This window comes from Diadema setosum, chromosome 14 (genome assembly GCF_964275005.1).
Source record: "Diadema setosum chromosome 14, eeDiaSeto1, whole genome shotgun sequence".
Lineage (NCBI taxonomy): Eukaryota > Metazoa > Echinodermata > Echinoidea > Diadematoida > Diadematidae > Diadema > Diadema setosum.
Window position 1 is genome coordinate 8,359,546 of NC_092698.1, and position 27,169 is coordinate 8,386,714.

The 27,169-nt window shown below is 39.8% G+C and overlaps 1 protein-coding gene across 1 annotated transcript in view; it reads right to left on the minus strand.

The window, feature by feature from the left end:
• Nucleotides 1-8,909: 8,909 nt before the first annotated feature.
• The window catches only part of LOC140237539 (cold shock domain-containing protein E1-like), a 35,349-nt gene continuing 17,089 nt past the window's right edge, over nt 8,910-27,169 (minus strand). The window contains exons 6-22 of the mRNA XM_072317475.1: nt 26,919-27,079; nt 25,928-25,975; nt 24,037-24,134; nt 22,496-22,622; nt 21,982-22,068; nt 21,097-21,269; nt 20,027-20,198; nt 19,023-19,118; nt 18,345-18,389; nt 17,465-17,590; nt 16,328-16,468; nt 15,660-15,832; nt 14,683-14,809; nt 13,909-14,011; nt 12,042-12,229; nt 9,739-9,899; nt 8,910-9,139 (exon numbers count right to left, since the gene is read on the minus strand). Of these exons, the coding sequence (XP_072173576.1) occupies nt 9,007-9,139; nt 9,739-9,899; nt 12,042-12,229; nt 13,909-14,011; nt 14,683-14,809; nt 15,660-15,832; nt 16,328-16,468; nt 17,465-17,590; nt 18,345-18,389; nt 19,023-19,118; nt 20,027-20,198; nt 21,097-21,269; nt 21,982-22,068; nt 22,496-22,622; nt 24,037-24,134; nt 25,928-25,975; nt 26,919-27,079 (2,159 nt within the window). The 3' untranslated portion in view covers nt 8,910-9,006. The remainder of the gene's footprint in view (nt 9,140-9,738; nt 9,900-12,041; nt 12,230-13,908; nt 14,012-14,682; nt 14,810-15,659; nt 15,833-16,327; nt 16,469-17,464; nt 17,591-18,344; nt 18,390-19,022; nt 19,119-20,026; nt 20,199-21,096; nt 21,270-21,981; nt 22,069-22,495; nt 22,623-24,036; nt 24,135-25,927; nt 25,976-26,918; nt 27,080-27,169) is intronic.

The window sequence follows — 27,169 nt, forward strand, 5'->3', positions numbered from 1 at the left end:
CATTCAAATTTCAGCTAGAGGCTCTCAGTACATGGTATCCTTTGTTCATCATGTCCCCCATGTACAGCTGTAGTGGGGCAGATATGTAACAAAAATTGGTGGAGATGCTCACATCCGGCGGAAAGTGTGAAATTTTGCATATAGTGGTATTTTGGGGTGCTGATTTCAAATATTGCCGGATCCAAGGGATCTGACCACGGGGTCGGCCGCCATTTTGAAATCCAATTTGGCCGTCATCACAAAACAAATTTAAAGATCCATCTTCAGTTCTGAATGACCTGTGGCACCAAAATTAGTGGTACACATGAACGTTTTGACATATTGCATTTGATGACAGATCGATTTGAAGTGTCTGACAAACATTGAATGGCCGCCATTTTGAATTCCAATATGGCCGCCTCGACGAAATATTCAAAATCTCTATCTCGATTTCTAAGTGGTGAGTGATGCTGAAATTAGGTGTAAACAAGTATTTTATCATACTGAGTTAAAATATTAACTTATGTGATGTGTCTGACAAACGCAATACCCGCCATTTTGAATTCCAATGTGGCTGCGAAGACAAACACCACGACTAACATTCACGGGCATGTCAAAAAGTGCAGCAAAAAGGAAGCATAATGCACCTTTCACTGACGTCACAATGTAAATACAGCAGCGCGCACTCAATCAGTAAACTGTTACAAACGCGCGCTCAATCAGGTAGCCTAATTTACAAACCTGAGATAGCGATTTTCAACACTTCAACATGGCAATTATGTATAAAAATTCAAATTGGCTGCCATGCAGCTTGTCTGACATATCAAATAAGTCTGTTATTGAAGTCTTCATATCACCATGCGTTTATGTATCAAATTTCAATGGCTTATATCATTCAGAACTGAAGACAGGGATCTTTGACGGCGGCCATATTGGAATTAAAAATGGCGGCCGACCCCGTGGCCAGATCTCTTGGATCCGGCAATTTTTGAAATCAGCGGCTCAAAATACCCCTATATGCAAAATTTCATACTTTCCGCCGGATGTGAGCATCTTTTTCACATATCTGCCCCACTAATGTAGCTGTACTGTAGTACAGGAGGACACTTTGGATTCAACGGTATTATGCTATCGCCATGGTGTCACATTTGTGTGTACATGAATACTGGCCACAGTTCTTCGCGGGTTTTATTCAAATTTAATATGAAGGTGAATCATTACCAAATTTAGCTGCCTATTACCTTCAGCAGTAGCACCCTCGCTTATTCCATCTTTATACACAAAGAGGTTGATTTGCGAGGATCTGCTTGAGTGTGCTCTGCTAGCTACATTTCTTGGCAGATTTGCGATTTATATTTTGGTGGGCGTCTTGTGTGTGCCATATAAAGTGGCATTTCGTGACGGATATTGTTGAAATCTTGTACTCAAAGTGTATGAAGGTCAAATCTAGACTATGTTGTTTTTTGATGCTGTCCTCAGTGTTCCATCTTTTACAGGGTCAAGGGTTATATCTAGGTTCCTGTCTTGTGTAGTCTATGGCCACATTTTATACCTTTTTTACCCTTTTTTTTTTTAAAATTTGGTATGCAGGTCCATCATGATATACTCTTAAACCCATAGTTGTACAACCCAAGAGAAACACTTCCATTGAGTGGCAACAGATACTTCTACACAAAGTTGTAATAGGACTCTACTTTATCAACCTCTATGCTTTAAAACACACTTGGAAGCACACACACGACACACAGGTTTAGAATGCCACTTTTTTTTTTTATTTTGGTTACTTCATGTTCACTTTGTTACCTTGATCATTGCATCACGTTACAAAATACTTGTTTGTTACTTGTTGCTTGGTTGGTTTCGGGTTACCTTTATTGCACGACACCATGCACATTTCATTTCTGAATAGTTGTTTCTATAACTTATATCAAGTATCCGTAATACAAAGTTTATAGTACCTTTGTGAATGAGATATAACAAATGCTTCTCACATCATAATTCTCTTCATTTTCATTTGCAGTGAGATATTTCAAATTTCTCAAGAGAAGAATAGTTATTTTTTTTCTTTTAGTTCCAAGAGCACATACAAGTACAACTAGCTTCCACATGCAATGGAAGCTCTTACAGTGTACTGCACATGTGATGATACATAGTACACACAACGTGATAACATCATCATGTTTTTTACCTCAAGCTGTCTCAGTTTCAGTTACATTTTTTTCCCTCTCACTCTAACATTGACATATAGCATCACTTGCTTTCTTTCGACACTATCACAGCGAAACCTTTCACACTCTGCACTTTGACTCACATGGACATACATGTACGACTGAAGATTCTCATTCAATTGCAATGTTAAGTACACAAATATCATATTACAGATAATAAGAGAACGAGGGGGAAAATACTAATTTGCATAGAGCTGGTACATGCAGATTTAAACGCGTCACAAGTTCTTTTGAATCAAGTTCACTGCCCGACAAGGTACAAACACAGCTTGAGTATCTTTTTTTTTTTTCCATCAAACATTTTCCCCTGCAAGATCTCGCATGCGGAATTTGTTCTTTCACATTTTTCGTTAGAAATCAGCATGCTTAGAAAAAAACCCAACAAATGCTAGTCTTGTTGTTAATCTCTTCATGACATTTCAAATACAAAAAGCAATATCTACAGCCTCGCAGTTTCTATCAATACCAAAAATCAAATGAATTTGCAAAACAAAATAAAAACAATGTCCCTTGAAACAAAAAAACGATTGGACATTCTTAAATGCAATCATGAAACGATTAACATTGACTAAGGCACAGAAATTCAAATAGATAAACCATCTATAATGTGGTTTTGTCATCAACTTGTACAATACCAGATATCTTTTAGATTTCAATACATAGCAAAAAAATGAAAGCTTGAAAAACAGAATCACATTTTCACAAAAGCCAAAAAAAGAGAAAAAAAAGGCTTGCAGTAGATAAAAAAAAGATAGACACATACATACCTTACTTGCATACCTACACTTCCTATAAGAAGACCCCTCCCCCCCCCCAAAAAAAAAAAAAAAAAACACCAGAAGGTTGCTGAAAAACCCACTGACACTGTGCCTAATGAGGTCACCGCTATATGGTAAATGACACAGTTAGCACGCGGGAACATCTCTTCCCCCTGTTACGAGTGAAAGCTCCGTATCAAAACAGTCTCTTTTTTGTTGTTGTTGAAGACGTGTTAAAGCAGATACCATGATTGCCATATTGCCCAACATTTTTCAAGGCATGTTATTTCGTCACAAATGTCAGGAAAGTACGTACCACACATAACAAGCACATCAATCTCTTTTCAGTAATACATAGGCATACACTCACCCATACACTTATAAAATGTGTCAAGCCCCAGAGGGCATTTCTCCGATATGCTTACATCCGTTTTTAGTTCTGATGGGCACAAAAAAAAAAAAAAAAAAACCTCCATAGAATCATATGCACTATCCAATATCTCTGTCATGGAAGTCTTCACAGGAGTTGCGTACTGTTTCAAACAAACAACATCTCTAAGTGCCACGCCCACTCCGCCCCGATAACCAAATCCGGGGGTCAAAGGTCGGCTTGAAAGACGCAGCTTCCAAGGACTGGATGTTGCAGCACATTGCAAATAACAGTTTAGAGGCCTACTTCAGTAAGCCTTGGTGCAGTGTGTAGGCAAATTCATGCTGGGTTCATCGGCCTTGCATGTTCCTGGATCTCAGAAGGCCAGTAGATCTTGTAATTAGTATAAACTAAACATGCTGTGCTGCTTATCGAATTGGCTTGCGTAATAATTGCCCTCAGCTTTACCTACATGAGACATTAACATACTGATATATCTACCACAGGCTGCGTCATACACAGTATGCAAAAAAAGTGGCCATCTAGCATATTTTCACTCTCGGTCGCGGAACCAGAAAGATTGACTGTATACGCCACATAATATTTCACAGAGTTTCTATCTTCACAAATTTTGTAAGTTGAGTGCTACTCGTGAATTTCAACTCTGATCCCAACATGCATGCTTACACGTACTGGTATGCAGTACAAAGTATATCAACAAGATGCATGAGAATACAGTTTCGTAGATCTAAGTCTTGCAGCCCCCACTGTGTAATGGATGTGCACGAATGATCCTGGTTGCTTATCTAACCACAGGAGAAATTATTGGGGAGTCCCGATTTGCAAAAGAAATTAGACCTGTTAACTATATGGCATATACACCACATGTTTCTGGGAGTCTCCAGACAAAGTTGGTGCAATCAAGTAAATTAAGTAAATTTGGCAGCTCACTGAATGAGGTACAGTGCATTTCAAAGTGAATCAATTTAAGGAGGGGATTTGGGCAAGAGGTGCACAACCCAACAGGTCACAGAGAACCCTGCCCCGGTCTGAAGTGGGCAGAGTAGGCCTGCCTGTAGCTAGAGCACATCAAAAAATCATCCCACATTCCTTTTGTACATGAACACTGCTTGCAGCAGCAGGCTTTATGACCAAAACCTTCACAACTCCAGATTTTACATTATGATAAATAGGCCTATCACAGGCATAGAATATTCAAATTAGAGTTACTACATAAACATAATCATCTTTGTATGAAATAACTTTCCCAGATGCTAAATATATGACCTTTCAGTAGATGGGATACCATACGATATAATATATAATAATAGCACTGAATGAGAGCAAGAGAGAGAGAGAGATAGAGAGAGAGAAAACCCGAAAACCCTGGACCGGAATTATGATTTGTGCATGAACACAGCTGGGTAAATAATGTTATCAAGGCACAAGCTTAAGATAATTATGGGCTGGCTCTACGTGACACTACTGTATCAGATATTTGACAAAATTCCTACTCATGTCGTCACATAAAAAAAAAAAAAACAGTCAAGAAAAATAACAACATAAGTCTTCAGGTTCATCACGGTTGATCAATTGTGAGGTGCAGTTGAATGTCAATACTACTACTATAATACTCGGGTCATCAGAAATGGAAATGCCATGACTGCAGAAATATTCCCACGCTTCAATATCCTTAGGTTTTTGCCTACTTTGATTGAATTTCTTCAAGACAGTCCATATGGTGAGCAACTAATCAATCGCCTGCAGATTTCAAGAATATGAGCACTACATAGACATTCTTTTCCAATAAACTTCTACCGACGTAGCAACACCAAGGTGATAAATTAAACAGACGTCTTGTGTGTTTACCCCATAACTGCACACTCAGAAACTCACTCCAGCAGAGAAATATGTTTCAAGATAATGTGTATGAAGACTGTGGATGACATACAAGTTGAACAATCACTAGGAATCTCACATCCACCACAGAATAATTGTAACACACAAAGTAGAAGCTGCAAATGTTAGGCAATGCAGCATACTCATTAGTGGAGTCCATCTGATCTTGCTCAGTAACCAACAGAACTTGTATCTAAAGGCAGTTGCTTTTTTGTTACGAAAATGAAGCTATGCCAACTTCGCTAATCGCAGTTACTGTATGATGAGCTCAGTTGTCAAATTCATATTTGACATTCCTAACAGAAGTCATATGACCTTCAAGCATACGGTTCGCTTTAAAACAAGCATCCGTAGACATTATGTAGCACATTACTGACAAAATACACTGCATAGAACACATAAGACTTAATCAGAACGCTGTCCATTAACATTATTTAGTGAAACAGATATCACGCTGTCCTCCAAGAGAAAAATTCCCACACACGTCACTGTATTATTGCCCAATATAATTGACTGGAACACATTGAGCTGCAAAAGTGCACTGATTTCACCATTGCTCCTAAATGACAGGATGATTGCCGAAATGGTGTGTCCCATGAAGTCGAGTGTTTAGGCCAAGGAAAGTATGTTGACCTTGACTCTGCTCCCCCATGTGGCTTCACTATATCACAGGGTACCACTGTTCCCTATTCTCAGTGCTTCACATATCAGAGCCTTCCTGTACTGTATGAGAGGCAAGAAAACAAACACACATACACATACAAACACACACACACACACACACACACACACAAGGACACAATCATCTATGTCGCAATAACCCCAAGATTTTTTTTTTCCCCCCTACACATGGTGCATACTGCCAGCAAGATGCCCACTTGAAGATATATTACATTCAAGATGCTTTCCTTTAGGCACTGCATTCGATGTAAAAACATGCAATCACTGGCGCCAGGGTATCGTTGCTAAATTTGCATCGTATTTCATCTAGGTGGGTTCAGTTCACCCATCATTATTTCATGGTTTCAAGACTCAGAGAAGTGCAGCTGGCTGACTCTTCTGGGCAAGATCGAAAACTTGGATCTATCATCGTGCACGACACGCTTGGAGTGTATCACAGCATACGTGTACATAGTACAATGCTAGCCGTAGCTCGCTTCGCACAAGCTGTGAACAGATTTAAAGGCACAGTTCACTCAATCGTATGACTCATAAAGAAATAAGTGCAAATTGATGATCTGGCAGAGATGCACCTCCTTTAGGGCGACTTACACAGAGTGAAACTGGGCCCTGTTGCACAAAAAGATGCAAGCAACATAAGTCAGAATATGAAACTTAATTCAGGTACAGTATCAGCCAATCAGAATTGAGTATTACGAGACTTAGGTTTGATTATCTGAGTTAAGTTTGATCACAACTTTTGTGCAGCAGGACCCTGATCTTATGACATCAGTAATACTTATAAGAGCAGGAAAGTCAAGAGAACTTTGAACGAACATTTTGCAAGAGTGGTCCAGAGGCGAGCCTTAGTTTCCCCAATGGGGGCTGAAATATAAACACTGGCATAATCCTCAGTTTAGAAATAATGACCTTATACTTGAAGAGAGCTCTCTTGCGAACACTTATGGAGTTATTTTCTTCAACACAATGACTAAATCAATGCAAGGTCAATGTGTCAGAATAAAGATTACCTGTACAATGTAATGCTATCCCACTCTGAAATAAAATGATGGCGATTTGAAGGTGGGGTCAAATAAATGCTTGCATCTAGAAGTTTTTCTAAGGTATAGCCATATGGGGGAAAAGAATAAGATATTTTGAATTAGACTACAGTCTGCACACAAATGAAGCTAAGCATATAAAATGAGATAACTGTAGCTAGCATGGCATTACTGTTCTCTCCTACACCCCTGATATTGAGTACCTTTTGCATCAACTCTGTGCTACGACCCACCCATATAAATGATATGAGATGTAAACAACAACTGTCTTGCACACAATTTCGCATTCTTACAACATGAACAATATTCTTGGCATAAGCTTTTGGTCAACAAGATTCGTGGCACAGCGAAATCTTCGTCAAGCTAGCCTCATCCCTCTGTCTTGATATGAGAAGAGAGAGAGAGAAACAAATAATAACATAGTATATATGCTCCAAACGTAGAGATAAATCGTATGTGTACTATTCTATCACATGCAAATATCAGCAGAAAAGGCATATGCCATGCTCCAAACAATCCTGTTGAGGAAGTTCTCAAGAATGCATCCCTCTTGTCACACACGCGCCCTGAGGGTGAGGGTACACAAAATGGTCACTACTAGCTACAAGACTACCCAGACTGTGTCGGGCAGATCGTTACATGAGAGCAAGAAGGGCGCAGAATATGTACAGGGTTCAACGTAAATCTAACACCCTTCTGCAGTTGGACTGCGAATACTTTTCACAGACAGAAAATACACATGCCAAAGGCGGAGACGACCTGTACATCTCCTTGTACACGGTGTTCCAGCCTGCTCCATTTAAAATGAGCTATCTACATGAGCACGACTGGTGGCGTGGATACTGCGGCACGTTATAAACATAGAGATCTGGGACAATCACGACACATACACGTTTCTTTTCTTTCCACACAAAACGACATGTGGCCTTCATCAAAATACTTGAATTGTGAGCACTGATCCGCGTTGACGTCGATGACGAAGGAGGAAAAAAAGGCGCTTTGCATGCGAATACTCCATACATGGGCGTCTTTCACAGAGTGCTGGATAGATCACTGAAGCTCTGTCTTCCGACAATGAATGTGCTTTGCTCCGTTGCGGCACGAAAGCAAGAGTCCGTCGCAATGGAACGCTCAGTTCGCACTCAGTCTGTCTGCAGGCGGAAGGTCAACGCTTCCATTTGGCCGGCATCACCGAAAGCACGTATACAATATATGCACCATTCGACTCTTGGCAAGGAGGTAGGCATATTTTGACGGTGTTGTCATGTTTGCGCTATATGGCGAGTTCAGTTCATGAGCCCCTTCATGCTAGTACCACAGACTTGGTTTACAAAAAAGGTTGATAACTCTCCAATCATTGTCGCTTTAAGACATAAATCAGAGACATAAATCATATTCCGTGGTGACGCAGTCTCGCAGAGATCATTTTGTACAAAATACTTTTGTGCAGTATCTATTCTGGGGGAGAATCATTAGTCAAATAACACTTTCCCCTATCCTCAAAACTCATTTACACACAGATTGTGTGGCTATACACTGATATATTTATATGTATTATGCAGCCACATTTCTTGTTGAAAGCCAATCATTTCTTTTCTTCTTAAGCGAAACAAGTGATCAGCTGAATGAAATTCATTCAATTTCTTGTATAGTTTGTGCCTTTTCATCAAAAACACCTTACAACTACATTCAAAAAGATTGATTTATTCATTTCTATTCTACAGAAACAAAACACAATAACTGAAAAACCCTCGAAAAAATAACAAACAACTTAATAAAGAATAGGAACAAATTAATGATTGAAATCGTCAAAGGTATGAAATAACAACAACAATGCTTTTTCATCATGGTGCAACTTGAACCATGAAAATACATGACAGATAGCACAGAAAAAGATAGAATAACAGATAGATAGACAGATAGATAGAAAGGCAGATACTGTAAAAAGAGAGAAACAAAGATTGAGATGCTTGGAGTGAATTGAAGAGCCAATATAGCTGAGCTCCCCTGTCGGATGTTGACGAACGCAGAGCAAAGGTCAAAAGGTCACTTTAGCGCTTGAGCATGAATCCAAACTCTGCGCTCTTGGGCCCGACTGGCTGGCGGAGGACAATCAGGCGGAGTCCCTTCTCGTCGCTGTGGATGCTCTTCAGGCGACTCAGGCGTTCGGGTCTTGGGGTGCTCCTGAAACATGCCATTCATACACACACAAAAGAAAGTGGATCAAATTCTAGCGCGATTTCAGATACATCAATTCCATCATGCACAGACAATTGCATAACCTCTGGTCTTATAATCATACACTGTACATACCACAATTATAAGCTGGTAAGGGCAATTTATTTGCAGCATGCAGTGAGCCGGAATGCTTCTGCCTAGATTTTCCTAGCTGGAGACAATTTTATCCAAATTCCAGTAAAATTTGACTTTGAATTCTAACCAACTATACATCCAAGGAATTGCTGATTCACTTCTACCCTTCCTTAATCTTTTGCAACTATCACTTCATGCAAATAATCACATTCTTATGTTCATCCTTCCTTTCAAGTTGTATTACCATTATACATTCTTGGTTTTTCAAAAGTTGTGGGTTGGACTATGACATAATGTAGGAAAATTATTATTCACTTGACACACACACAACCCTCCCCCCCCCCCCCCCCACCAAGTCTGAACATCTCAAAAGTTTCCATTAAGCGTATACACATAGATCTACTCTTCCAAAATGGAGACAATGCGGGCATTTTGGTAGGGTACAAAAATCTATTCTCTGCCCAACTCACGCGACTTTGCAAACGTTGACGGCACTTTGGCGGTTGGTTCTTTGGTTGGTGATGAGGACGAATTCCACCTCGTCGCCGCAGCGCACCTCTCCGCAGGTCACCTCGCTCATGTGGAAGAAAAGCTTCTTGCCGTCCCCGATGTCGTAATCCAGGAAGCCGTACTGCAATTCAAAGCATCATTGGTAAGGTGGAATGATGTCAGATAGTGAATGGTACACGACTACACCTGAGGCAAAAGATGACATGCTGTATGCAGCGAGGCTAATGACTGTATGCGCTGAATATTTCACAAGGTTTTTATTTCTGCAAATTTCGCAAGTCAGGTGCTATTTGGGAATTGAAAGACATGCAAAAATATTGACTCTGATCCTGACATGAATGTCGCGTACTGTACAGTATGTCCAAAAAAACTAGAAATGTTGCTACAGCGACTGGTTATACCCCCGCCAAACAACATTTCATAAGCTTTGGTCAAAACAACATTTCATAAGCTTTGGTCAAAAAACTGAGGAAGTAGTTAAATCCGCAAGATCTTTCCTTGATCTTCTGCCATTAATATGCCGTTACCATGGCAACGTACTTTGGGTACTGTCGAAAAATGCGTCTTGCACATCTACAACCAAAGGCACACATCTGTACCAAGTTTCATGGAAATTGGGCAAAAACTGAGGAAGTAGTTTGCAACACAAAATTTTCCATCATTTTGGCTCATAATATGTGAGCTGTTACCATGGCAACATACTTTTTGTCACTGTCAAGAAATGTGTCATGCTGATCTATATCCTAAGACAAACATTCAATATGAATTCCATGAGAATTGGAAGAACACTGATGAAGCAGTTTTGCCATGAAGCATTTTGCCCTATATTTTACCAATAACATGCCGTTACCATGGCAATGCACTTTTTGCCACTGCGGAAATATGTGTCTTGCACATTAACATATTCAGATGAACATCTGTACCTAATTTCATAAAAATTGATCAAAAACTGTGGGAGGAGTTCGCGACGCAAGATTTGTACCCATTTTTGCCCATAATATGCCGTTACCATGGCAACATACTTTTGGGTACTGTCAAAAAATACGTCTTGCACATCTACAACCCAAGGCACACATCTGTGCCAAGTTTTATGGGAATCGGTTGAAAACTGAGGAAGTAGTTCGCGACGCAAGATTTGCGCCCGACCGACCGCCCGACTGACCGCCCGACCGACCGCCCGACCGTCCGCTGATTCCTATATACCCCCTTCAAACTTCGTTTGGCGGGGGTATAAAAAAAATTACAATCATATTTTTGCATTTATAACACCCAATATGATTAAATTGTCTAAATGCTACTTCAGGGTCCTAAAATATAACATCTTAGCTCTATTTTGCAGAAAACCCCATTCAATTTGGCTAAGCGGTCACAGAGAAATGTGGATTGTTGTAAAGCATGTCATGAGTCTGATTCTTCCAAGTTTAGCACTTGGATGCTCTTATGTGTGAACATAATAGAAAGAACTTGGAGGGAAGAGATTCCTGACATGGTAAACAAAATTCCTCATTTCTCTTTGACCACTGAAGCAAATGGAATGGGATTTTCTGTAAGATGTGGGCAATGAGTTATATATAGTTTCATACCCTGAAATTGTATTTGGATTGATTCACTATTTATAAAATTATCATTGTGGAGGGTCCCGTTGTAATTTTTTGGGGGACATACGGTACTCCACGATCGCAAATTTAACCTTGTGCGAAATGGTTGGGAGGTCCCAATATGTGAGAATGCCATATACAGTAGTTGATATGCCATTCATGTGAATATGTACTGGGTAAGTAATTATATATCAATATGTACTGGGGATAAAACAAAGCAGAACTAACACGGAGGTGAACAACAAAATGTTCGTTCATTCAATTTAATGAATTCTTGCGACAATTTGTTTTCATTGCCACTGATTGACAAATTGCGCTTTGACGTAAAGAAATTTTAACAAATAAATAAATCTGAATAAATACGCAGTACCCATTGCTTCAGGGAATCAGAACAGGACTGGCTGTTGGGCGGGAGCTTGGCAGTCCAGTGGATACAATGCCTGTCCAGTAATAAGGAGATCGTTGGTTCACGTCCAGCCCAAGTATGTATGCCCACAAATTTTTCATTATGGCTCCTATCAAAACACTGAATAGTCGCTGCTTATTAACATCAATGAAGAGCAATTTGTCAATCAGTTGCAAAAAATTTTTGCTTGTGTGCTTACTTGTTTGTGTTTGTTTTTCTGTTTTGTTTTGTTTTTTTTTTGTTTTTTTTCCAGCCTCACCTGTCCCTTAATGGAGTCTACTTTGGTCCTCTGAATGTTGCGGATGGCAGCGACGTTGCAGGCCCAGACCTGGTCCGAGTCTGGCCAGGTGCAGAGCTGGAAGCACACGTTGTCGGATTTCTGCAGGAACTCGTGTTTGTTGAGCAGGCTGGTGATGGAGTATGGATAGGTGGTGGTGGAGCTGCCATCTGGACAACAACAAATATGGAGAGGGAGGAGGAAGGGGGAGTTAAAGGTAAAATATAGTTTCCACATGACTGCATAACCGTCCATTTTGCTCTAAACTGGAGACATATGTGACCCGCTTCAACAAAATGATCCTAAAGTCGGGAGAGGTCGATTATTTGAAAATTGCACGATGTAATCCCCTAATCTTTCTGCTTTAAATTGATATATAACACATTTTATAAAAATAATCGGCTGCGGAGATATCGATGTTTAAAAGAGAGCATGTCGAGACGTCTGGAAAATCACTGTTTCAAGAAAAGCGCCCTAAAAGTCTTCCTTTCAACGCAATCGCAAGTCAGTTTTCACCTCTGGACAATAGAAGGTAAGCCCTAGCAACCCCCAAAGAGTTTATTCAAGCACATCAGCATCGGCGGTCTCCTCACTAACCAATCAGTGACCAGGATGTGAGAAGCGGCTGAGCATATAGAGCGCACCCCGCCCGCACGCACCCAGTCGACTGGGCAGTGTGTGAGCTTCACGCTTCGGTTAGCAGCGAGCAGCAAACTGACCAATGAGATCACTCTGGTCGTTGTTAGGGGCGGAACCTATCTGTGGCGCTCAATCCAAATTTTTGAACCAGTTTCTGCTTCGTTGAAACACCAAAAACATGGCTCAGAAAAACGCTATTTTTTGGTCTTTCCTTTGATCATTTTGCTTCAAAATTTCGACAGATGATAGAAGACATGTTCGACTCCAATAATATATCAAAATCAGAAAATCGTAAGCTTTGACCAATTTTAGTGCTCTGACTTCAAACTCGATTTTCACGGCTTCGACCGTGCGCGACTTTAGGACCTTTTTGTTGTAGCGGGTCACATATACATAAGAAATAAATGAAATAATGCTGTCAGCCAGACAAGTTTCTTGGTAGAGCCTTTTGATATATATTGCAAGCAAATTCCAAATGGTGAAGATGAATTTTGAGCCCTTCTGACAGCTATGTTTAACCCATTGAGGATGGACTGATTTTGTTACAACACGCATTTCCCGTAGACCCTTGCCGGAGTATACTCGGGACTCGTCTGTCCTCAACGGGTTAAGCTTTACTTAGGGAAAGCTATGATTTGGCATTTCAGATTCATGGGAAAGCTTCTCATGTCATTGTTGGTACACTGCTCATCACAATCAGTCAGGATTATGATGTGACTTTTGAGCTCACCCACTGCTGGGACTTTGTCAAGACTAGCCATCTCAATGACATGCAATGTGCCTTTTTGAAGAATGAAAAAGAATGGTAACTGAACTACTGACAGACAATCATTATATGGAAAACCTGTCTTCAGTACATCTGCCATGTACACAAGACGAGCATTACCACAAACAGATACTGTAAGTAACTTTGTAATGCATGGACATAACAATAACAATACAAAAAGTCCATATTGAGCACATAACAGTGGTGTATTTCTCATTCCACTTCCGAGGTTTTTTAATAGTGAATTACTCACTCTTGAAATATAAGACATAAGATGAAGCCATCAAACAAATTTGAATTTGTCGGGAAGCGTACCAAATAATAAGTCCCACAGAGCATTGCGACTTGGTGAAATGTTTGGCCCCATTGGCCTTAGATTACTGAAGAAGCCCCACCCCCTTCAAAAAAAGAAAAAAAGAAAAAAAGAAGAGAAATAGAGGCTACCTTCGCTATTGCAAGCTATCAGTCCGGTGTACTCTTCTTGGTGTGGGTCAACATTGCGTAGTGGACGGATCACGGTACCATTGTACTGCCCCTGTTTGACCTCCTGCAAAGAAATTCAGCCACCATATCATGAGCTTTGACACATCATTGTCTCTTCTGCCATTATAAACTGTTCTTACAGTGAGAATCAATAAATGTTCCATTAAATTGTTGTAACAAGATGCTACACGGATGGATGGACATCCTAAACATAAAATGCTTGCAGCGCCCTGTCTAGGTGAAGGCATAACAGAATTTCTTCCAGACAGAACCACACATAGTGGAGGAATATTTCTCTCATGATCATGTCTAAAAGGATAACACACTCAGCCATGCCCTGCATTCAATGTACATTAAATCTCTGTGGAGTTCTCATTTAAACTTCTATCAAGACTCTATCTCTCATTCTTTTCAGGAGGGCAGTATTATAAAACAAATAATGAACCTTGAAATCTCATTCAAGGTGATTTTCAAACAGAATTTTCAAATTCAAAAGGCATCAGAATCAATTTGGAAAAAAGGAATTTGGTCAATGAAAAGCTGGGCAGCCACCTTGTGAAAATGTTTTACAAAAATAAATCCCATCCACTTGTAACAGATGAATAGAAAAAAAAAAATTTAATTATCTATCTATTTATCTATCTATCTATCTATTACTGCAGAAATAATAGCAGAGAACTTCACCGAGTTTATCATTCCTTGACTCCAAGAAAATGGATGAATGTAGCAACTTACCTTGGGTGGGATGGAGCCAGCAGGCTGTTTCTTGACTTCTTCTGCGCTCAGTTTGGAGCCTTTACGAACAACAGAGTACGAGACCTCGTTGCCTACATCCAGGTCATGCAGGTTGCCATGGTATTCACTGAAAGAAAGGAAACAAATGTCTCATATTTACAAATACTTCTCCTGATCTCACATTGAACACCGCTGAATATGGAGTAATGGCAGAGCTTTATACTTTTCAATTACCACATACTTTAATAGTGTATATAAATATTGAGAGTAATGACAGTGATGTTGATGTCAATATTGATTACAACCTGCAGGCATACTTGTATGCATCAATACAGTATACGCCAAATATTTTGTGAGGTTTTTATTTTCGCAAATTCCGCGAGTCAGGTGCTATTCGTGAAATTAACGACACACGAAAATACTGACTCTGATCGGTTTATATGAATGTGACGCACGCATATACTTTTCTCCATTCAGTACAGAATCCACGATCACGAATTTAACCACTCGCGAAATCGTCGGGATGTCGCAATTTGTGAAAATTTAGACTCGCTAAATATATGGCATATACAGTAGTTCCTCACATTCCTCCTCGTGTGTTGTCAGTCAAGAGATTTCCATTTTGTAAATGTGTATGTGTGATATTAACTCCCTATCAAAAGTTTCTTTTTCATATGGCTTCTTTATTAGGGCGGTGATGTGGCTCAGTTGGTTGCATGTCTACCATGCAATCAATGTATAGATGATGACTGGCGTGGGAGGGAACATACCGAATGTTCCACCTGAAGGGTTTGAAATGCTATTGAGGGAGGTTATAAGACCCGAGACGAAGTCAAGGGACTTATAGCCTCCCGAAATAGCATTTCAAACCCTTTACAGTGATATGTCTTGCCCATCAATCATCACTTGTGAAAACATTCTTGAGAACTTAAAACTTTGCCTTAGAAGCAGTGAACAGAAAGTCGCTTGATTCAGACCTGAAATGGAAGAAGATTTCCTTGTCTCTCTTGTCGCTCTCGATGAAACCAAAGTTCTCCTTCATGACAGAGACCACGCCCATCTTACGGGAATCACCGCTGCGATTCAGGACCACCACGTTCACGGCCATTCGGGACCCGTCCTTCTTGATCTCGGCGATGTTGAACTCCACCTGATGTATAGGCAGAATAGGAATTGGATCACCACTGGGATCCACTTCTCAAAAGAAATTGCATTTATTGTACACCTCCTCTTCAAGTTATTTGTAGTAAGTAATTAATATTTTTCTTATGCTTGTTTTTAGCACTGTCAAGACTGCGTTTTAACTAATTCACATAGTATTTTACTGTATGGAGCGTATCAGGGCAGGTCTGTAAAACCAGAAATATTCACAGCATGAAATTTTTGTGAATTGCGTTCAGCATTCAATGCATATAAAAGTGTAGACAAGAACTTTCACATGCATTTCAATTTCGCGAATCTTGGCTCCTCGCACAATTTGCAAATATTTCAGGTTATATAGTATGTTGACTGATAAACAAGCACAACAGGGTTTAATGGAGACACAACTCATTACTTTATTCTTGACTCTGATATCTTTTGCTTTTGGATAGTCCGCTCCAGATAAAACTGGACAAAAGCTTCTGAGATCAGAAGCATGACTTACCAGGTCCCCGATGGCTGGGGGCACTTTGACTTCAGTGTCCTTGGCATGGAATGCGATGTTGATGCGGCTTCCATTCTGACCATAGGTGATGCAGCCAAGGTCCAGCTCCTTGTCCCGATTCTTGCCAGGACTGCGTCCATACTGTGAACCACAAAACATAAACAAAGGGTGTTTTTTACATTTTTAAGAGTCGAGAATAACTATCACCATTAGATATTTATACCAGGAGTAAGTATGCTGTCCATGTTCTCTTTCACATTAATTTCCATTCCATGCTTTCTAATACATCTCGCAGTTGTGTCATTGTTATTAGATCATACAATGTCAAAGAAAGATAGAGCACTGTATCCACACTGTGCAAGAAAATGAGACACTGTGTTGGAACGTTCTGAAAGATGTAAATGCAACCTCATTTGTAAAGTTAACTAGTGTTAAATAGCGTAAATACAATAAGAATGTTTGTTTCCTGGTCTTTCTTGACCAGCAGGATGTGGTCATTGTAGGACAATGCCAGGAAGTTTACGATCCAAATTGGCCTAGTTGGTCATTGGCCTCATTTCACTCTCATTACTGCTATCTTTAGGGCACTTGCCCCAAGGGTGAACACAATAGACAATTGGCACTGGGATTATCATAACAATAGCCAGCCTAGCCCTTATAGGACAATAGCCAATCTGGCCATTCATAGGACCATAGTCAGTCTACAGCACAACCATTTAGTGGCTGTCATTGGGTCCACACTCTGCAATGAGCATTGAGAAGATCAAAGAGTTGGCCTCTCTCATACTTTGAGATACTGATACAATATAACTTCACTGCTGAGAAATGCACATTTACAGGCTTTTAGAGTAAAAAGACAACATGTGAAATTTAGGCTGAAATGTTGCAAAAGCCTAAACATCGTACCAGTAAAAAAAAATGACATTGCAAACACTGACCTTTCATATCTGCAGAAGAGGGGTATGCAAATAAAATAAACTTGCTGGACCAAAAAGAAAAAATGTTTTGCAAGTCCACTTTCACGTTAAACCTCTACATGTACATGTAGGTGAAACACAATGCATGTGCTCTTTTCTTTGATCATTAGTTTGCTCTTTGAAAGGTTCCGAAATTAACAGCATGCGATGGTTAACTCACCAGAGTGGCTGGCACCTTGTCCACCAAACCCTGGATGCGGTCGGGGAGGATGTTCTCGAACGTCACGGTTCCCTTCGGCAGACGCTTGATGCGGATGGCAATCTGACGCTGTGGTGATGTTGGGTCCTGCGACGGCAAACAAAGAGGTGACACAATCATAACAGCACGTCCAGCATGGCAAGCCAAGAAATACAGGATACCATTCCAGCATCAACTTTCATCATGATGATGGGGTAACATCTTAAAGGAGGATTGGGAAGCAACTATCACATGCAGAGACCCTACAAGCCTAAGCATAGAAGGTGCATGAGTAGAAGCCATACTTCATTGAAAACAATGATTTTAAGATGACATGGAATTTCCGGGTCAAAACCGTGACAGTGACAGTGACAATCATTTTGTTTAAATTCATTACAAACGGTAAGTATGATCCGTTGTTAACCTGTGATGAAATCACCAGACCATTGAAATTCATATAGCAGAGGCGCTTAAACTTTTGCATCTATCAACAGTCACTCCTGAAATCTGCAATGGTACACCACTGATCCCAATGTGAATATTGAATATGAGTCTATTAAAAAAAAAAGAACAAGCTGATGACAATTTATGGAACCAATTCAGTCTTTGTCAAATGAATTCTTGGTTTCTGGTGGCTTAACTAAACAGAGCAGCTGTCTGCTATGACAACAAGCAAAAGCTCTCTCTCGTATGTCACATAAAATAAAACACATGACAGGGTTGTAATTTTGTCAGAATTCAAAATAAGTGCTTGATTAGGAGAAATTGCTTCTCTATTGCAACATCTATTCCCCCTAGCATCCAAGCTAGGACAAAACACAATGATAAGTTTGTGAGGACTGAAAACAGAGAGAATACTTACTGGTATAACTGAGAATTCCACCTCATCAGAGACACATATATCACCCTACCAAGAGAAAACAAAAAATGCAGAAGTGTTTTTTAAATTCTGACAATGGTTTTAGAACTGCATTGCTCCAATCTGTTTACAAATTTCCATCAAACAACTGAATGTCATATCATGTTGGAATCCCTGCAAATGTTCATTCAGAAGTGATAAATTTAATATTGAATTAATGCATAATGTAAAAGATACTACTTTTTTGGGGGGTGGTAGTGGTTTTGTGCTGAAACTTTACATCATAATTCTTAATATTCATTGCTACAGTTTCACATGGTAGAGTAAAGTTTTCGTTCACTTGAGCCCTGTTTTTCACTGCAGAATTTTGAAAGGTCTCTTAATTGCTATGACAGTATTAAACTGGTTCCTAAAACGGCAACAGTTTTTACAACTCTCTGAAACAATGGATTTTGGGGACTTTTTTTTTAAAACTTTGTGTAGATTGAATTAGTCTAACCAGTTTCATCAAACTTTTCTCCCACATTAGACATAAGAAAAGCCTCATAATTTTTAAGCTTTACAAGGACTGTTTAAAAAACCACACACTCTAGAACTCTGAAAATCATAAATACATTGCTGATCGAAACATATCATACTATATTTCGGTCAATCATGTGCCAGTGTGCATGTGTGACTTACAGCTTTTAGCATCTCACTGAAGTGAAAGAACATCCTGGCCTCCCTGCAAGCACACTTTATGAAGCCAAAGCCATCCTTCACAGCTGCTACTGTGCCCTGAATATGATAAATAGGACGAAATGTCTTCTGCATGAGTCTACACAAAACATCTACACAACAGATATATAGAGCTGATGTTATAACTCTCAAACACCAGCCTGACTTTCTACTTATAGCAATGAGACAGAAAATAATTTTCGACTTTCACTTTTTTTAACAGGCTGACCTTCCTTACTATCATTATCATTTGATTTGTTTATCTACAAACTATTTGTTACTGGCAACTTCAATTATAACGAAGTCCACAAGACCGAAAGTTTTGTTTCATTACATCAAAATTTCATCACAGCAGAACAAATGAAGATGTTTTGGGGACTTGAATTTTGAATTCACTGTAACAAAATTATGTCATAACAATCTTTGTTATAACAGGAGCACACAGTATTTCATATCTTTTTTTTTGGGGGGGGGGGGGAAGAAGGAGTGTGGAGAAATAATAGTAGAAAAAGTACTTCTTCTAAGCCCCTTTTGCCTGTTTTGTTGAAGTGATGTCTTTTCTCACTTGAACATGAAGTTATCAAACACAATCAAGAATTCATCATTTTGCACAACATAACAGCAAGATGCTAACACCATGTTTCTAGATATTATCAAAACAACTTTTTAGTAATTTACATGAATGGGGAAGGATTGTGACTTTCTCAACACTTCTATAGTTTTGATCTTTTCCCTCCTTAATTCATCCATTGCTCTCTTTGCAATGCTGTCTATATAACAAAAGTACTGTCATAGGCAACTTTTCTGCAAGGCCATTTGGAACAATGAAAAGATGGCTCCTTTCTTAATGTGTGCAATGCAACATCCAAAAACAGATGATGTGAAAAATGCATGCAATCAACACCTCGTCACAAATTTGAATGTTACAGAGCATGTGCATCACTACTATAAGGAATATAGAATCTCACCGTTTCGCGAGTCTCGCTGCCGCACTCAAAGGTGCACTCCAGGAGGGCGATGTTGGTGGCCCGCTGGAGGTGGTCCCGTCGGTCAGTGGCGATGTGAAAGTCCACCATGTCTCCCATCAGGAAAGTGTACGAACGCAGGGTGTCCTTGTCGCCAAACGAGAGCTCTCGCTTCCTGAGAGGGGCAAATTGTGGTGGACAACAGTTTAAGACCACAAATAAAGAGACAGAGGTAATGTTCACAATTTGATTCTCTTAAGCGAGACCTAAAATCTCTGCATTTTCTAGACTTTTGCTTATCCTCCTCTTTCAACAACTTAAAGGGAAATTCTGTACCAGCATAAAGTCTGAAAGTGTAACATTTTACAAACACAACAGTGAAAATCTGATCAAAATCAGATGAAATTAGGAAAGTTATGAAATTGTGAAGTTTAGCTAAATTTCATAAAACAGTTTTTGAACAGTCAATATGAATACGCAAATAGTTAGTTGATGATGTCATCGCCTCACAACTTCCCATGTAATTTATGCATAAACTATGTATAGTTTCACTACCCGATATTTTGCTTTGCATAGTTTGGGCAGTGTGACCACAAACTTCACGAGAAGTTACCAGCGAAACTTCCTTCAAAACTCCCTGCATGCACTTGAGAAGTTTCTCACTTCTTGCAAAAGTATGCCTAGCTTTGTGTAGTGTGACTGCGCACAGCTTAACTTCAAGAAGTTTGTCACATGATTTGATCCATTTCATGTTGTTCAGGCACACTGCGCATTATGCTGAATGTTGTTGCTCATTTGCATCTTTTATATTCAAGGAGGGCGCATGGTTTTTGCCCCGTGTTTGAGACCAAAACTATGGGTAGCTTTGCATCGCTCGAACTATGTGTAGTTTTGTTGGTAGTGTGACTACGTACTTAAAACTTCTGGAAGCTATCGGGAAGGAGAGTATGCACAGTTTTGAGTTGTGTGACCGCAACTACTGAGGAAGAAGAAAAAGATGAAGAAGAAGAAAGAGGATGAAAAGGGAGAAGAGAAAGAAGAGGAGAGGAAGAAATGATGGGAGGTTTTCTCACCCTCCATCTTGGGTGCTGTAGACCACCTTGCCGGGGAATGGTTCCGTCGTCTTCTTGTTGGTGAAGCGAGGAATGACCTTGGTAATGACCCCCTTGTACGTCTCGGGACTCACATCTTCAAAGATGACTGTTCCAGCAGGCAGCTTCTTGATCTTAGTGGCAACCTCCTTGTCCTGTCAACAAGCCATATATTTTGATGTTTTGAATGCAGGGAAAGGACATTAACAAACAACAAGAGACTTACGAGAGAAAAAAAGGATCACTAATGCATATCCCCCCCCAAAAAAAAAACAAACAAACAAATAAGAACAAAAAATGATGATGTAGCTGGTTATTGCAAGATAACAGAAATAACTTTCACACCTCATACATTATAAATTTTCCTTTGGGGAAACTTCAGATGTTCCTTAAAAACAACAAAAATAAGAGGGGAAAAGACTGAAATTGAAAAGGCATCTCAAATGTCAATTCCAAAGCAAAGGAATGGCAACATTGATTTAACATTTTGACATGTCCCTTCAAAGCAACCTACATCTACAGACAAAGTTGTCTAAGTAATGAGAAGATTTTCCAGGAAAGGCCACTAATGTGGACTCTTTTCATAAATGGGAGTTCTTGCAGAGAGTAACTTCTTTTGCAGAACAATTGATTTCACAATGCACAAACCAACTCTAAAACAACACACCATCCATTCTTTTTTCAAACAAATTTTATGCTGACTTTCTCGATGTATATTTGGAAGAGCATACTCAGTTCTAAGGTCTGTGCAAATTGTTGGCCTCTGAGAGAGGGAGAGTTATGCCAATGAGCACCAAGGGTAGAATTCATTGCATTTGATGAGGATGCTCAAAGGCAGCTGACTAAACCGCTTGGAGTCTGACTTACGTTACGAGTTCCAATCTCAAAGTCCACATCATCCCCCAGGATCAGGTCGCTGATGTCACCGGTGAACTCACTGTAGTGGAAGAATATCTGTCAGGAGATAGAAAGGGTGTCATGCCGTCGCACAACTTATTCATTGTTTTCAAATTTTGACATAAGAATAACAGTTACACACTGTGATCGACAACTGAAGAATATGAAAGCAGTTCTCATGTGTAAGAGCTTGTTACTAGGCAGAGCTAGAAAATCATGATCTTTCAGTACATCGAACCTATGGCACATGGATCAATGATGTATACATGTAGAATAGACATATATTCTTTGTGTGTGTGTGTGCCTGTGCGTGTGCGTGTGAGAGAGAGAGAGCAAGCAAATACTCTTCCATGTGCAAAAATTGCTCACATTCTAATCTACTGAAGAATCATTTAGAACATGGTATACCTAAACAACACAGTAACGTTCAAATGTAAGATGTGAAATTTCTGATGCTTATGAGTCTCTGATTGGCATTGCTTACCTCTTTGACAGCATCGGCTCGCTCGATGAAGCCGAAAGATTCCTTCATGGAGCAGACGACGCCTTGGTAACGAGGCACTTGGGCTGACTCTAGGAGTCGCAGCTGTCTAGCTTGCATGTGGCCATTTCTGATCAGAACACATGAATCATCGCATTAGCTCAATCCAATAACTTTCTTCAACTTCAATTGCCATGTTGTTAAAAAAAAAAAAAAATATTTCTTTTTTTTCTGTACTTGAATTAAATAGATTTTTTACGTGGTTGCTTCTAAAGAAGCAATGGATATTTGTAAGCAAGTAACCATGTGATCAATACCCCCTCAGAAGGACTACCTGTATGCAAATAAGGATGCTACAGCCAGGGGACTTGAACCAGGGACTTTTTTTTTTTTTTTTTTTTTTGCTAGCCTCCAAGCATAAATCCAAAAAATATTCATGCAATTTATCATCAAGCTCACATAACTGGAAGTTACATATACCCTTGAATGCATGCTAGCAGTCACCTGATATGCAGACTGTGACTGGTCATATGACATGACAGATATATGCTGCTTAAAGGGATAGTACAGTATTGGTGGAGATGTGAATTGGGCTTTTAACTTTTTGGGAGATACCAAGAAAACACTTATGTAATAGTACAGAGCATACCATTTTAAGAGGAATTCAAAGTTTATTTGAAGAAAATCGGGTTTGGAATGACTGAAACATCCAAAAACAAAGTAAAACAAAGCAATCGTAATAAAATGTGGGTCCCACACTTTATTAGAATCACTCTGTTTTGGATATCTCAGCCATTTCAATTTTCATCAAATAAAAGTTGATTTCCTCATTGAATTACATGCTCTTTCATATTTCATAAGAGGTTTCTCATTCTCTCACCAAAAAATGTTAAAAACCTGAAATTAGGTCTCAACCAGAACTATACTATCGCTTTAACATTTTGCAACTGATTGACAAATTGCCCTACATCGACGTAAATAAGCACTGAATTGATCAGTGTTTTAGTAGTAGCCATGATAAAAAATCATGGGCGTACATACTCGAGCAGGATTCGAACCTACGACCTCCTGATCACCGGACAGGCGTCATCTCCACTAGACCACCGAGCTTTCGCCCGACAGCAAGTGTTGGTTCTAATCCTTATAGCATGCAGCGGGTACTGCTTTGTTATTCAAATTCATGAAATTCTTCCTTCGAGATGTTTTCATTGCAACTGATTGACAAATTGCCCTACATCGACGTAAATAAGCACTGAATTGATCAGTGTTTTAGTAGTAGCCATGATAAAAAATCATGGGCGTACATACTCGAGCAGGATTCGAACCTACGACCTCCTGATCACCGGACAGGCGTCATCTCCACTAGACCACCGAGCTTTCGCCCGACAGCAAGTGTTGGTTCTAATCCTTATAGCATGCAGCGGGTACTGCTTTGTTATTCAAATTCATGAAATTCTTCCTTCGAGATGTTTTCATTGCAACTGATTGACAAATTGCCCTACATCGACGTAAATAAGCACTGAATTGCTTTAACATTGTTGTACCTTTTGTCTGTTGCAACAAGGAAGGCAACTTTATCCCCCTTCTTGATGGTGGTTCCCTCTGGCACGTCCTCGTAGCTGTACATCAGGAAAAAGCTTTCCTGTTATCATTTTTTTTTTTCCAGCCAGAGGAAGAGTAAAAAAGAAAGCAGGAGAAAGAAATAGATGATGTACATATTTGTAAACATTCAAATCTATATGTACAATCTACTATGTGCACACCATACACAACACATGGTTCATTCACTCATGTCATACATGACAGTAGCTTCATTGGTTCACAATCACTCTATATTCTCCAATTTGCTGTAGAAATTCCAAGTCATCAAATCTACAATTCAGATGTTTGTATGACATGAAAGACATGGTAACCTCCAATTTAATCAGTTGACCTGATAAATTTTGATGGCTTTTCAGAAGAATTGGCACATCACAGGTAGCTTGATGGAAATTTCATGTGCCACTCAATGCTTTCCCTAATGTCTGTACATGTCATTTAACAGCTGGCAGGCATGCTTCATTCTGACCTTCTGCCATAATCACCTCGCTATTAACGGAATATTCTGCGTGGAGAGAATCTCTAGAAGTTCATGACCTCTTTCATGCTCCATAAAAAGAGGAAGGAGATACTGCTGTGCCATAAATAGCCATCACAGAAATTATTCCCCCACCACCTGCTCTGCAAATCTGTCAGATTTTGTTAGTCATTTACTCAAAACATTCTTATACCAAAATATCTCAATCAAATCCCCCCCCCCCATAATCATACAAACAACAACAGAAAAAGTGTTATGGTCTATTCCCACAACTTAAGCTGAACTACCATTTTTGGTCACATATCACCACATACCTCTTGAATATAAAAGTGAATGGCTAGATTTGGTGCAAAAACCATTAAACCATACTTTGTACAAAAATATAAATCTCCAAAAGTCTGTTAGCAGTTAACCAGGTGATTTTATACCATCTAGCCTACAAATAGATATCTCATATCGAGGTACCTGCCACCATGGCTTATTGGGGGAGGGGGGGGGGGGAGGCGATGTGGCCACAAAACCACAGAGGCTGGCAAAGTGTTATTTCCTATCAAGAAATAGAATTCTGTGGTTAGTCTTTGGGGTCCTTAATCTTCCAAATTTGAATTCCTGATATCATGGGGCAGTCTCGGGCCTGCTGCACTGTGTGAAAAGCTCTACTTGCAATGTTCACTGGTGTACACAATGCAGATTCAATGAGCAACTTGACACTCTTTCTTGCTGCAGCATTTACAATCATTATGGATCTTGGAGGTGTTTACAGTGTTGTAACCTCACGCCTGTCTAAAATAAACATCAGAATCTACATTGGTTATCTTCACTGACAGGCAACGGCTTTTAATGACGATGTAATCTCACACATGCCTAAACCCCTGAAGCAAATCTCACTTTGTCATGTCCACAGAAATCGTTAACAATGGCCATGTTCAAGCACACAAAGTGAACCGAACCATACCTTTACTGCGCCAGACTGAGCTCTGTTCAGGACTTGATTCAGAGGGGTCACACATTGTGTAAGAATGCGATCAATTGCTTTGTGCACTTACACTACATACCAGCGCCACTTACGCATGGAATTAAATCTTTGTATTGTGTGTTACCTGCGTCATCTCATGTCAACTTCCTATACGATACGCTTTTGGACCAATTTGCGTTGGAGCGCTCTCTATCAAAGTACGGGTATGGTACAGGTATGGTACCGTGAGCTTTTGGACCACATTGGGAGATACGGTGAACTTTTGGACACATACAGTATGGTATGGTACGTTTTAAAAAGAGCACTCAAACACATGCAACAAGAAATTATTGATAACATTTTGACAACTGCTAATGAATGCACATAAACAGAGTGCTCTTACCCCACTTATTTCATAGGCTACTTGTCCGAAAGGTTCAGATCCGGAAGCCTAGGATGAGAAACAGCAGTTACAGAAGAATTACTGTCTAATCAACGATGCATATTTACTGGAAAATCAAATCACAATTACTTCAAAAGTGAATGAACACAACAACAATTTTCAATTTCCATTATTGAATATACACTGTAGACATGGGGGGGGGGGGGAACACATACCAAAACAACTATAAGTTTGTACATATGATTCATACATCATGTTTTCATAATATTGACCTTTTTGTGTTGTGAGCTCACACACTTTGTTGGAACTCTGCCAGGCTACTTCACCACAATTCTTTGTGAAATTAACCCTTGCAACTCACCAAAATAACAACAAAAAGCTTTAATGGAAAGTTAGACAACTCACTAAGAAACTATAACAATGCTACAGTTCCTTCTGAATGATAATGTTGTGGAAATTTCCACTTGATACAGTTCTATTTTGGGCCAATTTTAGTGAACTTCTTATGATTGTGAGTATTCTCGGCTGAGAACATCTTTGTCGACAACACCTCACGTCTCCCAAAGATATTTGTGCTCATGCAGTGAAGCACACAATAAACGAAAATTCCTCTCTGCAAAATATATTACATTAGTAGTACCATGGGGTCTAGGAGTTTACATCACCTTTAAAGTTCAGTGATGGTTACTTTTAGTACTTCAGCATCAACTGAGGAAGATATCAGGCCAGCAAATGTGCCAATTTTCAAGTATGGGACAGTACAGGTTAAATGTGCACAACAGCCCAGTTTCCAGGAGCGCAGTGTATTGCTTCTCTTGAAAAGTTGTTCCTTTTGCAACACCTCATCTCTAATACATGCACACACACTCCCAAATGACGGGAGAGATCTCGATAGAAAGATGAAAAAGAAAGAAAGAACGGGGGGGGGGGGGGGAGTGGAGGAGGGAGGACCGGAAGAAAGAGCCTCTGTGACACTTCTACGAACACTCACTGCTTTGCTGCTCTGTGGTTTGGCTTCAGTGACAATCAACCCCTGGAGCTGCTCTTGTCCCAAGATCTCTGTGGACACCATTCCTGGTGGTAGCTTCATTATCCTGCTGGCGATGGGCTTCCCTGTACGACGATCGCTGATCATCTCAAATTCCACCGGGTCTGAGACAGAAGAGCGACAGTTCTTAAACTAACACTCCTCAGTTGAACGTTTATTGCCACGGGTAAATGATGTAGACAAAGTACGAATAA